Source organism: Miniopterus schreibersii, assembly GCF_964146895.1.
Source record: "Miniopterus schreibersii genome assembly, chromosome: 10".
NCBI classification, from domain to species: Eukaryota; Metazoa; Chordata; class Mammalia; order Chiroptera; family Miniopteridae; genus Miniopterus; species Miniopterus schreibersii.
This window is the reverse complement of record NC_138110.1, coordinates 49,538,709-49,553,764: the sequence shown is the minus strand read 5'-3', so window position 1 is coordinate 49,553,764 and position 15,056 is coordinate 49,538,709. Positions and strand designations below refer to the sequence as shown.

The 15,056-nt window shown below is 50.0% G+C and overlaps 1 protein-coding gene across 5 annotated transcripts in view; it reads left to right on the top strand.

The window, feature by feature from the left end:
• Positions 1 to 15,056, top strand: part of MGLL (monoglyceride lipase) — a 103,783-nt gene that overhangs the window by 81,928 nt on the left and 6,799 nt on the right. For 3 of the 5 annotated variants that reach the window (XM_081148412.1, XM_081148411.1, XM_081148413.1), the window contains exon 6: positions 1,663 to 1,752. The exons of the other annotated variants lie outside the window; for them this stretch is intronic. In XM_081148412.1, the coding sequence (XP_081004538.1) occupies positions 1,663 to 1,752 (90 nt within the window). The remainder of the gene's footprint in view (positions 1 to 1,662; positions 1,753 to 15,056) is intronic. 5 annotated transcript variants of the gene reach the window in all.

Below are 15,056 nucleotides of genomic sequence, written 5' to 3'. Positions count from 1 at the left end.
CTGTGCGTGACTATCACAGGTCAGCTCAGAGCTTGGCAGTAGTACCTGGCACATTGCTGGCAGCAAGTCAGTGTGCATGGGGTTTACTCGCTGAACACTAGGCTTGGGGTGCAATGAACTACAACAGTCTTAGGGGCAGGTGGCTGCCATCCTTGCACTGAAAGATGGAGAGTGGTCCGTGTGGATTTCAGAACAGGCGTATGCATGTGTGTTCTTTTAGGAGCAAAGCCCCGCCTGGTTCCTGGCAGTGTGAGGTTACATCATGCTTGTGCAGCCCAAGGAATGGGACGTTTTATAGCTCTACGTGTAAAGGGAGATTGGGCAGTAGGGCAGTTGTGTCACCATGGGGAGTATCAGTGCTGCTGCTCCTGATCATCCACAGGAAAGGTTGGCTTCTCAGCCGCACTCATACAGGGGAGAGAGGGAGAATAATGAAGGCTGGTGGCATAAAAGGAAAGAGTGGCCTCGCCCAGACCCTTGTCCCCTTTCCAGCTGACCTCACGGTGTGGTGCTGAGCCTCTGTTTTCTTGCCTGTGAAATCAGGATAAACCCTCACCTCACAGCATTTGTGTCAAGATTAAAAAACTGGCACCTATGACTGTGCCTCTACTATGCCTGATGCACCAAAAGATTGTTACCCAGTAGATGTCAGTGCTTCTCTCCCTACCAAGGGTACTGAGGGGACATCACCTAGCTCCATGACATTCGCCCTCAGCATGCACTGAGCATTCACTGTTTGCCACCTTCTGTGTGATTCTAATTTCAGCATTTCACAGCTCACTTTTGAAATAGCATCTTTCATCCCTGAGCGTCTATGCACAGTGCAGAAATGAGAACAGTCCCCCTCTGCAGTCAGAAGTGTGAGCTCCAGGTTCATGCTTTTCCTGGGGAAACACAAGATCCAGCAGGAGAAATGGTGTGGTGGGCTGGGGCAGGGCAGGAAGGCCTGTACCTGAATCAGGTTCAAGTTCAAGGAGCATGTATTAAACACCTACTGTGTGTTCAATGCTTTTGCACATAGTAGTCTCCCGTGGCAGCTAAGGAAACAGAGGCTCAGCGATGGTCGGCTCTATGTCCACGTGCATGAGACAGCACAGCCAGGAATCAAGTGAGGTCTCATTCCCTCTGCCACACATCTCCTAATCAGGCTTGGTGACTATTTCTGTTCCCCTCTGAGAGAAACCATGACAATCGACAGATTCTTTCAGATCAGAGCAGGTTCCTTTGGAGCCTTCTAAGCCATCTGGCTTCACTCACAGGTGACAGGTGATTCTGCTCCTGCTGTGTTTTTTCAGATCCTCTGAGAAGTGGCTTGTGGCTTGTGCAGAAATGCTCAGCCAGGCAGCTCCTGCAAATAATTCAGAATCACAACTGGGAGGGCTACCGCACAGAATCCGGAGCAGGCAGAAAATAGCCATGGCATTCCCTCCGCCAGCCCTGGTGGCCACCTCTCCCCCACTCCCCACAGGGAACCGAGCTAGACTAATTCGAGGCTGTCTGAGTCAGAGCAGGGAAAGTCCTGGGGCTCCCAGCCTTGGGAAGTAATCCTGGCTGATGTTCAGTTTGGGTATCACTTTCCTTAATTTACTGTAAACTGTCCTGTGGGCCGAGCTGGGCATAGATCCCACTGCACTCACACCCTTGTTTTCCCTCCCTGGTTAGGTCCTTGCTGCGAAGGTTCTCAACCTTGTCCTACCAAACATGTCCCTGGGCCCGATCGACTCCAGCGTGCTCTCTCGGAATAAGACGGAGGTGAGAGTCTTTCTGAAAAACCAGGGGGTAGCTGGGGCTGGTGAGGGAGTGAAGGCAGCAGCCCCAGTGGGAAATCTGAGTTTTAGCTCTCTCTGTGGCATTTTGCTGCCCCTTTGCCGAGGCCCTGAATGAAGTGATGGGGACATGAAGGTGAGTGAGAGGCCGTCTGGCTTCAGGATTGGGGGGGAAGGGATAAGTGGTCGTGATGTCTGAGCTGTGCCCTAAATGTGCAAAAGAGCTAACCAGATAAAGTCGTGTGTATATCAGCGAGGTCTCTTTTGGTTGTAAGGGACAGAAACTTAACTTAAAATTAGTTAAGCAAATTTAAAAGTGAAATTTATTGGTGAATATAATAAAGGCCTTGGGCACGGGTGGATCCAAGGGCTCAAAAGTCTTGTTCACCATCCATTCTCCCCAGGTCTCATATCCCCTGGTTTGCCTCATCCCCTACCAAACCTGGCCCAAGTGGAGGCAGAGACGGCCACTGGCAGCTTTACATGAGCAACCCCAGCGGAAAGACACCACTTTCCAAGAAAAGTCCCAGGGCTGATTTTTATTGGCTGATTGTCCAAGCCTGGATTATTTATCCAGGAAAGGGGTCAGTGTCAACCCCACCCAACCTCAAGGACCGAGAGTATGGGAAGGGGGCAGAATTGGGATAGAGTAGCAGAGGACAGAAGAATGGATTCAGGCCAGGCCAAATGTCCTGTGGGTTGTGGGAACGGTGCAGGGCTAAAGGGGAATCAGAGGGAAAATATTTGAGTGGAGGAAATGGCAAGAGTAATGAGCCCTGGCGTGGAAAGAGGACAGCCCATTTGCAGGACAGCCAATAGTTTGGTTCAACCACATGTAGGGCAGCAAGTGAGTGTCGAGGGCTAAACTGAGGTCAGATCATGAGTTAACCCACGAACTTCATCTCCCAGGAGTCACTGCCCTGCCAGGAGTATGTTACAGCCCCCCAAACAGCGTGGTACTGCCTTCTATAAAAGCAAAACCAGGGAAAAAAAGAAATAAAGGAAGGGAGAGAGGGAAGGAAGGAGGAAGGAAAGGAGGGAAGGAGGAAGGAAAGAGAGGGAGGGAGGGAAGGAGGGAGGAAATGAAAGCAAAACCAACTGAGAGAAGCTTAGAAAGAAGAGGCAAGGTGGCTTTGGGAGAGAGAAATAAGTTGGGAGGTTGTGCCATCAGTTGATGTCACCGCCTCTGGGACCAGGCACTAAGGTCAGCATGAACAAAAGGTCAAGATCAACAGTGTGCCTGAGACACTGGGTCTGAGCAGAGTTCAAAACCCCAGAAACTCAGGTTCGTCTATTAAGATACTGCTCAGTGAACCAACCTACCTCCCAAAGTTTAGCGAAAGGCCAGCACCCGTCCCTGCCTTTGAGTGGGCCTAGTGCTCTGCGCCAGGTGGGTGCTGTGTGCTCACCCACTCAGGGCAGCCCCAGATGAGCAGACTGAGGCTCTGCAAGATGAGAGGACTTGCCTGGGTCACCCACTGGTGGGACCAGCCTGAGAGCGTAGGTGGTGTGGTCCCAGCCCTGCTCTGTCTGTGGCGGCGACAATCGGCTGCAAACTTACAGCCAGTGGACAGGCAGCCACTCTGGGTATCTGGAAGACACCGGAATTCTCTTCAGGATTAAGCAAATCATTTTGCCACTCCTCTGCCTCAGCTTCCCATCTTGCCTTAGGAATTTGAAATCATGAAAGTGGTGGCTTCCTAAGGACCCTGTAAAATGGAAAAGGGTGCTCTAGCTTTCCCAGGTTTCCTTGGGACTTGAGCAGTTGGACTCTAGCTTTATTATAAAATTTGACCTCCTGGCCCTCTGAGTCACTTAGAGAGTGGGCAACTAAATGCGAATCATCCCCAATGGGTATGAAGGAGACATTCTTGATCAGGGCCAGCAGTTCCTTATGAATTAGGCTGGTGTGAGGCTCTAGGGAGTGGTGGGGCCTGTGGGGAGCCAGAGGGTATCAGATCCACCTAAGTCATCCGAGTTCAATTTTAATTTAATCTAATTTTTAAAACCCACAGTGCCTCCCAAACCCACATCTTGGGGCCACATTTGACCCAGAAGGGTCAAAGAATATTTGAGTAAAGAGAAAAAACTAAGTAATTTCAAAAGGAAGATCTGTATGTTGAAAAAGCATAACTATAGGACCCCAAAAAACCAAAGGCAAACATATATATGCTGTTTGATTTAATCCCGACATGAATGAGACCAACATTAACCTCATTTCACAGGTGAGGAAACAGGCTCAGAGGTTAAGTAACTTGTCCATGGTTACACAATCAGTCAGGGGCAGAGCTGGGATTTAAACCCATTTGATTCAAAAGCCCATGGTTGCATGCTTCCTTCCAGCTAATACTTTCAGTCATTAAGCTTTTTTCCTGTTTTGTTTTGTTTAATTTTATTGATTTTAGAGAGAGGAAGAGAGAGACAGAGAGAGGGGGAGAGAGAGAGACATCGATCAGTGGCCTTCCGCGTGTTCCCCGACTGGGGATCAAACCTGAGACCTGGGAATGAGCCCTGATAGGGAACTGAACTCACCACTTTGCGGTGTATGGGAGGGTGCTCTAGCCAACTGAGCCGTCCAGCCAGGGCTCTTTTTACTCTTTTGTAATTTCTGCTCCACGCAGCCTGCGGCCGGGGCCATTGCTCTGTGTGCGGGATTCACTTTGTGATGGGAGTCGGTGTGGAGCAGGGGCTCCTCCCCCTGCCGCATCCCCCATAGTGGCTCTGGCTTGGCTGTGCAATCTCTAGCAAAACCAATTATTTTTGCAGCAGCTGTGCTAGGACAGCAATGGGTTAAGAGAGCGAGAGGGGCCTCCCTGTGAGGTCTTTGAGAGGCAACATCCAGGTGCAAATCTGAGTCATTTCTCTCACCACCTGAAAGTACTTGGGCAAAAAGGGAGAACAAAAAGAGAGAATGAAATTATTCCAAACCCTCTTTGTTTAAAAGTAGCAATCTCAGAGTTTTTATCTCATTTTTTAAATAATGGAAAATTCCGTTGAAGGCCTTAAACACATAGAAGAGTCTGGTGTGAAAACACAGCACAGTCTCCCCTGGGATCCCTGGTTGTTCGCCCTCGTGGATCAGGTTTCTCACTGGTCAGGTAAATGGAGTGGTTCTTTAGGAACACATATAAATGTCTCTGCTAGGAAGACTTCGAGGAGGGAGGTGGCTGGTGGCTGGTCAGCACAAAAGCTGAACTCCTGCTGCAATGAACAGGAGCAAGCATTTCCATTCCTCAGCTGAGAGAATTCGCCCCCCACATGTCCAACTCTGAGTCTCCCTTTGAACCTTGTGCTGAGCTTTAAAAATAGCAACGCCCAGAGGGAAATGTGCTCAGAAAAGGCACCCCCCCATCTAACATCAGGGTGTCTTAAGGCACATCTTTAGTTAAGATATTTCCCATGGAGTGCTGCAGCTATAAAAGCCTCAAAAATAAAAGAACCGTTTGCCTAACGAGCTCACTGAAGCAGGCCCTTGGAGGAAGGGTGCAGGCTGAGGGGGTGGAGGGTGGCAGACTCCTTGGAAGGCTGTCTCTGGGGAAACAGGCTGCTTCTGCCATTCGAATGTCAAAAGCAGGATGTTTGTTTGGGGTTTGCCGTGGCAAGTGTTCTCACAACCCACCCAGGACTGTTAGCATAACGCCCTTCACCAGCATCTCTTCACAGCTGCCAGCCCACTGACACACTGTCCTGGCCTATGTAGCCTCCAGGGCTAATGCAGAATGTGCCTTGGATTGTCTCCGCACAATCCAATGAACAGTGACTGCACCCCTCTTCTGTGTCAGACTAGCCCTTTTGTCTCCCACAGCTCCAAGAAGGCAATCTTACTAGCAGTATTTGTATTTGTGAAAGCTTGGGCCCAGACAGGGCAAGTCACTTACCGGAGGTCACACAGCTACTAAGTAAGGCTTTGAGCCTACACCTCTCTGCTCTGAGCCAAGTGCTCTTGGCACTAAAATCCTGGGAACAAAGAAGTTGCTACTCAGGCCTTTTTTTTGTTTGTCTGCACATTTAGAGTCCCTGGTCAGAACACTGGAATACTGACATATTAATCATTCCACCCTCAGAATGTGATGAATCTCTCCCACTTTGAAAAGCCTTGAATGTTCTTAATAGTTGTCAGGCCAAGGATGTGGGTGGTGGTGGTGTGTGTGTGTGTGTGTGCGTTGCGGGTGGGGTGGGGGGTAACAAGGGGAGTTGCTCAGAGTCTCTACCTGTCCTCACACCATACCAGTGCTAACCATGCAGTTACTCATGAATAGAATTCATTGCTTTCTTTCGGAGCTCCATCCTGTGGCCTGTGAACTGGGTAGAAGCCAATAGAGAGGAGAGGCTGTGATTCTGAGTTCCTTTTCCACTGGGGACAATGCACTGGTTATATACTGAGGTACTTTGTCTTCTAGATCCAAGTCTCTGTTCTCTATAAATACTCTGGGATGCCCACCAGGAGTATTCTAGCTTGTTTGTATCACACTGACAGGCCATATGGTGAGAGCTGTGAGGAGTGGCCAACTCCACTTCATTTCATTTCTATAAGTGGGTGCCACTCCAGACCCCACCCAGTGCTTGAGATGTGTCAGCGTCAAGGATTAGTTCCCCTGCTTCCCTGCACCCTGCAGGTCTTCCACCCCCACGCCAGTAGTCCGTCTCTGCCCATAGCCCTTGAAGGCTCCTGCCAAGTCTTGGAAAGCTCAGCCGCACTGAAGCTTTTAACTAATTATAACCACAGCTAAAAATAGGCCCCAGCTTCCCCTCCATCCTCAGGACATAGCCTCCCACAGCAGTCCCCTCGAGAACTGGTTATTAACTTTCCAGTACTCCTGGTTTGGTTAGCAGATTTTATTTAGCTACCCTCCATCAATCATATTGTAACCAAATCACCTCCCAAATTCAGGTTTGTGTACTTGATGCACTTGTGAGCCAAAACATTGAGACACCGGTGGTTGGAGGTAGAAAAAGGTTTGTTCGATTTGGCCAAAACCAGAGGACAGGAGAGCAAGATCTTTCAAATCTGTCTCCCTCTCAAAAAGCAAAAGTAGGGAGTTTTTATGCAGCTAGGGAGCAGTGAGGGGTGTTCCAGGGAACTGAGAGAGAAGTCTGTGTTTCTTTAGTCACAGATAACATTTTGTGCAGCCAGACTTCTGGGCGGCAGCAGCTGGTAGCAGCTACCTTGGAGACATTCTTTCTGTCGGCAAAACAAACTCATAAATTCTCCTCGTGGCCCTGGAGTTATCTCCTCCTGCTTGACAAAGAAATAGTGTATCAGCAACACAAAATTATATTGTGAGGACAAGGGGTGCTGGGTTGAAGAACCAAGATTCTGCAAAATGTCTCATAATTGTGGGTCAGTGACCTTATCTTTAAAACAAAAGGCAGAAACTAGACATCTTGTGACTATCGCCATTGTTTAAGCTATATTGTTTTGTGCTTAACTAACTATATTTTTCTATTATCTCAAGCAAAGTATACTTTTAAACACTTCTCCTAGAACTCTCTTTACAGGCAGTCCTTCAGAAAGTGGCTAGCATACTTTCTTAATCTTTGACTATAAACTACGTGACAACCAAAGCAACTGAAACATTAGTTAAAGCCTGTACCTATATCTCTAGATTCTATGATCTAGCATCTAAGCATGTTTACTGTTGACTGTTGGTTTCAATATCTCATATTTCCCACAGGAGACTTGTCCATTTGTGGCAGCTATAATTCACCAATGCCTTAAAAACAACAAGCCATTAGAACGTTTCTCGGACAGCTCCATATGGGGACAGCTGGCAAATGGCTCTGCCTTGGTCTTGTGCCCTGCAAAGTGGAGTCTGTTGATCTTTTCACCCCCTTACCCCAGATGTTTCCTGCTCCCAGCTCTCCTCCCGCAGATTCTGGGAGAAGCAGCTCTGAGCACGAGAGAGACAGCTTCCTGAAGTCAGTGGCTTTAACAGCAACAGAAAAGCCAGTGACTCTCTAGAGAGACTGTCAGGGGTAGTCCCAGTGGCAGCCAGACCCAAACAGAATGGGCTTCTCCCTGCCCTGCAGGCCGAGCTGAGCTTCTCACCAAGTACCTCCGCACGGCTGGAGAGGAAGGAAGCTGCACACTGGGCTGGGTTCACGTGGAAACACAGCCTGGGCAAAGCTCTCTCAAAGATGCCACGGGATTAAATCCCCAATTACATGAAGATCCCACGCCGCTGACTTACCAAGGCTTGAAAAAGGGGCCGAGCCAGACACAAGCCCCAAACGGGCCTCTGACCACAGGGTCTCCTGCCACAGGCCTGCCCAAGGGATGTATGGCTCCTCCTGGCAAAGGGAATCCAAAGAATGAGAAAAGTGAGACTGCGGGGAAAGGAGAGGCCAAAGGCAGGCAGTCCCCAGCTTTGTCTTCCAGTTCAATTGCGGCGCTGTCCAAATCTATAGGGAAGGTGCCGCGGAGGTACCTGCAACACACACCCGTCCACTCAAGATTCACCGATAGGAATGCTCTGTCATGCTTGCTTTATCTGCGATTAAAAATGAAAATGTAACTGTGGATATAGATTTTAAATCTTTTAAAATGTATTGTGGTAAGATATACAGAACATATATCTTTTTACCCATTTTTAGGCGTACAGTTCAGGGGCATTAAGTACATTCACACTGCTGTGCCGCCCTCACCCCCATTCATCTCCAGAACTTCTGTCTTCCCAAACTACAACTCTGCCCATTAAACACGGACTCCCCATCTCCCACCCAGGTCCTGGCAGTCACCGTTTTGCCTTCTGCTTCTGTGAGTTCAGCTATTCTAGGTGCCTCGTATAGGCGGAGCCATACAGTATTTGTTCTCTTTACCTTTTGAGCGTAAGGTCCTCTAGGTTCATCCATGTTGTAGCATGTGTCCGAGCTTCCTTCCTTTGCCAGGCTGAATAATATTCCATTGTATAGCTAGGCCACATGTTGTGTATCCATCCCGCCTATCCATGGACACCTGTTGTGCTCCCACCTCCTGGCTATTATGAATGATGCTTCTATGAACATGGCTGTGCACATGTCTCCTCGAGACCCTGCTTTCAATTCCTTTGGGTTTCTACGCAGAAGTCGGGTTGCCTGATCATTTTGGTTTGCATTTTCCTAATGAGTACTGTTGCTGAGTATCTTTTCACAAGCTTGTTGGCCATTTATATATCGTCTTTGGAGAAATAGCTATTGAGTACTTTGTCCATTTTTTAATCAGGTTTTTTTTTTTATTGTTGAGTTGTGGGAGTTCTTTTTTGTAAAAATATTTTTAAAATTGATTTTTAGAGAGAGAGAGGAAGGGAGAGGGAGAGAGAGAAACATTGATTTGAGAGCGAAACATGGATCGGCTGCCTCCTGCACGCCCCCTACTGGGGACTAAGCCCACAACCCAGGCACATGCCCTGACCAGGAATCGAACCGGCAACCTTCCGTTGCAAGGGACAGTTCCCAACTGAGCCACATGGGCCAGGGCTGGGACCTACCTGGATGTCCAGGAGTTCAAGCTTTAATAGCAAAAAGTAATTCTTGGAGGAAATATTCAGTGGCTCACGGGCCCTTGAGTAAGTGACAGTTCATATCTCTAAGCTAATCCTGATGAATCCTCTTTGTCTCCAAAGATGAAGCTGCGTTGTCCTTATTTCTGATGGTTCTTGTCTGGCTCAGGAATTTCTGCTTGAGCCTCCTGGTAAATGGATCTTGCTTTGCTCAAGGGAGCCAAGGAGACTTTCTGTCAAGTGAGGCAGGGCCCTCTCTCCCCTTTGCCACCCTGCAGGCAGCATAGCAAGTTCAACTTGCTTGGAGCACCCACTTTGGGCCAGGCCCCAAGATGGAGGCAGAGACACCTGATCAGTCACCCTGTCTTCTGAGGTCACAGTCAGAGGGGAAGAAAGGCTCATCAACGCCTTACAGAGGACAGAGGCAGAAAGGCCCGAGTCTGGACACAGCTCTCCAGCTCTGTCTGTGCCACAGTGTGACTTTGGAAACCACACTCGGTGTCACCGATCCTCAGTTCTCTTGGGGGCCTAGGGTGCAGCCTGGCACAGCATCATCCCTAGGCAGATGGGAGCTGTTGTTATTATAGCTATTAAAGAGGTGTCCACAAAGCTACAGCAGCCCTGGGGAGACAGGCACCAGTTTCACTACTAGTTTCTGGGCACCTGTCATGGGAGGAAACACTTGAACTGTGCCTTGACGGGAAACTGGGATTTGCCGGCAGCCAGGAGTTAGGGCGTGGGAAGGGGGCATTCTGGAAACTGGAAAGAGCAAGGGCAGCCGCCAGTCTATAGGTACAGAAGCTGAGCAGGTGAAAGGAGCGGAGCTGGGGATGGCTCACACAGTGTCCCTGGGGAAGGCAAGGGCTCCCCGGAGGAAGGGGCAGCTGAGCTAAGTATCATCAGAGAGGAGAAACTCTATGGGCAGCCAAGGCTGAGGGGACAGCCATGTGAGGGTACAAGGGCTGGGGGGCCCAGTGTTGAGGACGGAGGCAAAGGGGTGGCTGGAGCCCCATCACATGTAGCCTTGCAAGTCACAGGAAGAGTAGGGACTTAGCCCTGCATCGTGTGGGAAGCACAGCAGGGTTCCCAGGGGCAGGGATGCCCAGGGGGAATCTGAGCACAGTGTGCAGGGGTGGCCAGATGGGAGGAGAATTGGTCAGAACCAAGAGGAGGGGACATGTGAAGAGTGGAGCAGGCACTGGCCACGCTGCAGGCAAGGCTGTTTCCAGTGTTCAGTATGTTTTGTATTCAAGCCAATTTCTATGCTAAATTATTATTTCATTTAGAATATTCCACAAGCCTGACATTCATGAGAACACAGCCCAGTGAGCCACGGGGAAACAATACCCAGCAGCTCCAAAGAGCTTACCTTTCAGGGAGGTTTCCTCTTTCATGCCTAATTATTCTTTGTCGAATGAACTAATGAGGGACCTCTTCTTCTAAGGCCCATGGGTATCATTGCAATGTGAACAGCCCCTTTGCCAGCTGTTGGCCAGTGAGCCAGGTCCAAAGGTTCCCAGCTGCTGTCTGATCTGTGCCAGGCTCCCAGTGCCCAAAGGTGTTGCTTCTGGGGCTGGGTTAGAGAAAGGTTGGCTCATTCATTCATTCATTCATTCAGCCAGTATTTACTGAGGGCCTCCTATGGCAGGGCACAGCAAAAGCAGGACAGACAGAGCCCTGCCCCAGGGGCCAACACTTCAGTGGAGACAGGCAGGTACACAAACACCCAGTTGAAGGGTGAGTGCAGGGCTGGAGAAGGGCTGCTAGCCATCAGAGCCTGGGGGTCAAAAAGGCCTAAGAAAGAAAGGGAGTAGGTGTTAATTAGTTTAGGAGCAAGGGGCTGGAACGGCCACTTGAGAGGGCCAATGGAAGCCACGGTACCTAGGAGAGGACTACCTACCATCCAAGTCTTTCCACAACAAATTGCCATTCAAAACAGAGGTAGGAAATGATAGAGGTCTCTGCAAAGACATGCCCATTCATGGTAAGGTTCCTACTGGTTTCTAGACTTCAGAGATCACTTGGGTAGATTTGTTGTGCGCTCTCTCCACGATGCCAGAGGAGGCTATCTGACTTCCCTGTGATAAGATAGGTGGATTAAGAAAGATCTAAACAACCGAGGAAGGAGATGGGAGTCCCGGGATGGGCTCCAAAGCACAGGTGGAAGAGTGAGGCTTCCATAGGAAAAGGGAGGGTATTGGAGGGAAGGAGGGTCAGGAAAAACCAGTTGTAGATCCATCTAGGTACCTGAAGGGAAGCTGCAGGAGATTAGACCTGCTGGGCTATATTTCTTGGTGAATGGTAAACAATGTCGTGTGAGAAGAGCGCACCCCTGTCTGTGTCGAGTAGGACGCCCCATCCCCTTCTGTGAAGGGTGGCAACCTGTGGGACCCACCGAGTCATTTCACTGTCTGTCAGGCCTAGATGTTTTGGTGCTCACCAGGGACCCACCCCTTTCTTATCTGAGGAGTGTCACCTCCATAGCTCCTATGAGTCCACAGGACGCCTTTACTCTCTCTCCTCTAGATACGTAGCGCAGCATGGCCAGTGGTAACGAATGCTGTCGGTGGACTCCAACTGCCTAGGTTCTTATCCTAGCCCCTCCCCTTACTTGCTGTGTAATCTCGAGTGGGTCACCTAGCCTCTCTGAGCCTCTCTTCTCAAGTATGAAATGGTGAAAATAACAATAGTCCCTAGACTGGGTTCCTGTGAAGCCTTATTCAACATGCGAGTGCAAGTAAAGTGCTCAACACAGCACCTGGTACAGAATTAAGGGCTCAGTGTGTTCGTTATTTTAAATATAATTTTAATTAAAAATGTAATTTTGCATTCCATCACGGAACAGATTTTTTAAAAATAGGTCAAGGGATTTGACTGTAGGGGTGGTGCTAGATTTTGCAACTTTAAGAAAACTCCCAGCTGTAGATTATAACTCTATTTACTGTGCTTTAGGGCAAAGTTTCTTCCCCACAGAGAGACAGTGTTCAAAAGTCAGAAGCCCCAGTTGGCATGTTCCTGGCTGGCAAGTTCAACCTTGCTGAGAGCTCTCAGAGCCCCAGAAACCAGTGAAGGCACTGGAGGAGGCCGGGAAAATATTCACAGCCTGTGAAACTTAAAACCTGAGAGGAACCTTCCAGGTCCCCTCAGTGGGAAAGCTGAGCCCTGGAAGGAGTAAGGCTTCATCTAAGGTTATGTGGCCCGAGGTCTCTGAGGCAGAGAGGCCTTCAGTGTGGAGCGGTCTTGCTCCCCTTGTGCCCGGTGTCAGATTCAGATGCACCCCAGACATCAACCTCGCTATGGGGCCAGACCCTGGGCTTGGCACTGTGTCTGAATCATCTCATTGACTCTCCCTAGAGTCCTCTGAGGCATTTCCACTATCACCCCCATTTCGCAAATCAGCAAACTGAGTCTAGGAGAGAAAAGCCCTGCCCAGATCACTGTCGGGGCTGGGTGCTCCTCACTCCTCTGGTCTCCCTCCCAAGAAAAAACCTTCAAATCTCAGCCAGTGGCAGCACCCCCAGGTCAGTCATCTGAAGCAAAGATGTGGTCACTTCGACCTGGACCCACAGCCTCCAGCTGACATGTCCCTAGCTGACACATTCTCAGCTGGCATAAAAAAGAAAAAGGGGGATTGGGGTGCGAGAGACAGTGCCAAAGACTGGGTCTTTGTTATATGTTACATGTTTTGATGTAATAGTATTTCACATGTAGTTGTGAGAAATAAGAGAGAGGAATCTCATGGACCCAGTTCTCCTTGATGCTGGCATCTTGCAAAACTCTAAGACAACATCACAGCCAGGAAGCTGATACCGGTACAGTCAAACCACAGAGCATCCTATCGTCACAAGCCCCTGTGTAGCACACCCACTTCCTCCTACCCACCCCTGGCAACCTCGTTTCTATTCTACATTTCTCTAATTTTGTCCTTTCAAGAATGTCATAGAAATGGAATCATCCAGAAAGCCATCTTTTGGGACTGACGTTTTCATCTTTGGTTTTGAATGGGCTTGCTCTGATGACCAGTGCTTTGGCGTTGGTCTGGTTTAGGACAGATAGCCCTGTCTGCCTCTTTCCTGGGGGTGACAGGATACGTTCTCACCTCACAAATAGGACTTTTGGTGATTTTAGATCTTAAGCTCTTAAAAAAACAAAGGCTGCTGTGATTGGACCAGAATGGTTACTTGAGCGGAGGGTTTGGGCTCTCTGAGCCTCAGTTTCCCCCTGAGGTATGGCCCTCCATTTTGCTCCAAACCCCACTTTCCCTCTGCCCCTCGCCTTGTCCCAGCTTAGCTCACACCAGGGGCCTGCCCTTTCCCCGACATATCTGGCAGCTCCTTCCCCAGGCCCGGAATCAGCCATTATGTAAACAGGGCCTACGTGATCAAGACATGGGAAATGAAGCCAAGAGTGGGAAGCCACTTGGGCCATCGGAGCAATTAGACCCGAGAACAGACTCCCCAGGGGCCTCATGTGGCCGGGATGTCTTGGGTCAGCAGGGAAAGACGACAGGTCATTTCAGGAAGGCAGTGGTCCTGTGGGCTCTGGCCCTGTGTGCTCATAGGACACGTCCCCTGCAACCAGGGTCCAGCAGCATTGAATAGTTGCCAGCCTGCAGAGACCCAGACCCCAACAGGGGCTTAAACAGGGGAGAAGCTTGTTTCTCTGCACAGGGACTTCTCAGTGTCACCAGCCCCACGTGCTCCAGTGCATCTTGTTGCTCTTTGTTTCTGGGGTGTGGCTCTCATCCCTGGGGCCCAGCTCCCTCCTTACTCTGCTTGTGTCCTGGTAGGTGGGAGGGGGGAAATAAGACCGGCCTTGGCAAGAGGTGCACACAGCACTGCCTCTCCCCTCCCGTTGGCCAGGACATGGCCACGTGGCCACACCTCACTGCAAGGGAGGCTGGGAATGCGGTCTTTGTTCTGGGTGCTTGTGTCCAAATGAAACACTCAGGGTTCTGTGGGGGAACAGGAACTGAATAATGAAGAGTAGGCATTTATCCCTATTTTTCCTCCGCAAAACAGAGATAAATGAGAGCCATCCCTCAGACAGGGTGCTTCTGAAGGTTAATCAGGTTAAACATGTGGTGCGCTCGCATGGGAGGAAAGAGCTCAGAAGTGTTAGCTACTCTTTTTTCTTTTCACTAAGTGAGATCTTGCACGCGATGCCTGGGCACTGTGCTGGGTACGTGTCCAGTCGGGGTGCTGCAGGTGCCATGGCTCTCGTTAGCCTCAGCTCTCCACACACTCCAAGCCCAGGGCTCTCCTTCCAAACAGGGCTCCTTGCAGACTCTGGACAGGCAACTGCGATGGCCATGCACTGCCTGTGCACTACCCCTGCCAGTCGCTTGTCCTCTCAGCCCCCAAACAAATGGCCTGAGCCTGCAGGATTCAGGCCAACTCAGCTGCAGGAAGTGGCTAATCCATCTCATGTGGCTTTCCACAAAGGTCTGCTTTGCCTGCTCTCTCCCCAGCATGGGAGGAATCGGGGATGGCAGGAGTGACCCAGAATAGCCTGTCCCCTCTTGGCATAGATCCAGAATTCGAGCTGAGGCCTGTAGGGGTGGTAGCAGAAGAGAGGTGTAGCCCCCGCCCTTGTAGAGTCAGGTTGGAACACAGCGGACACTCTGGCAGCCTCACAGGGCAGCTGGAAGCACATTTCCTTCCAGCTGTCCCTGCGTTCCTTGTCCCCATAGCCCCTCTGCTCCCTTACCCAATACCGACACCATGTGGCACTTCTCCAACCAGCCAAGAACCCACTGGCAGGGATGAAGGAAATGAGATAAGAGATGTTATGGTCTCACACCTACCCATAT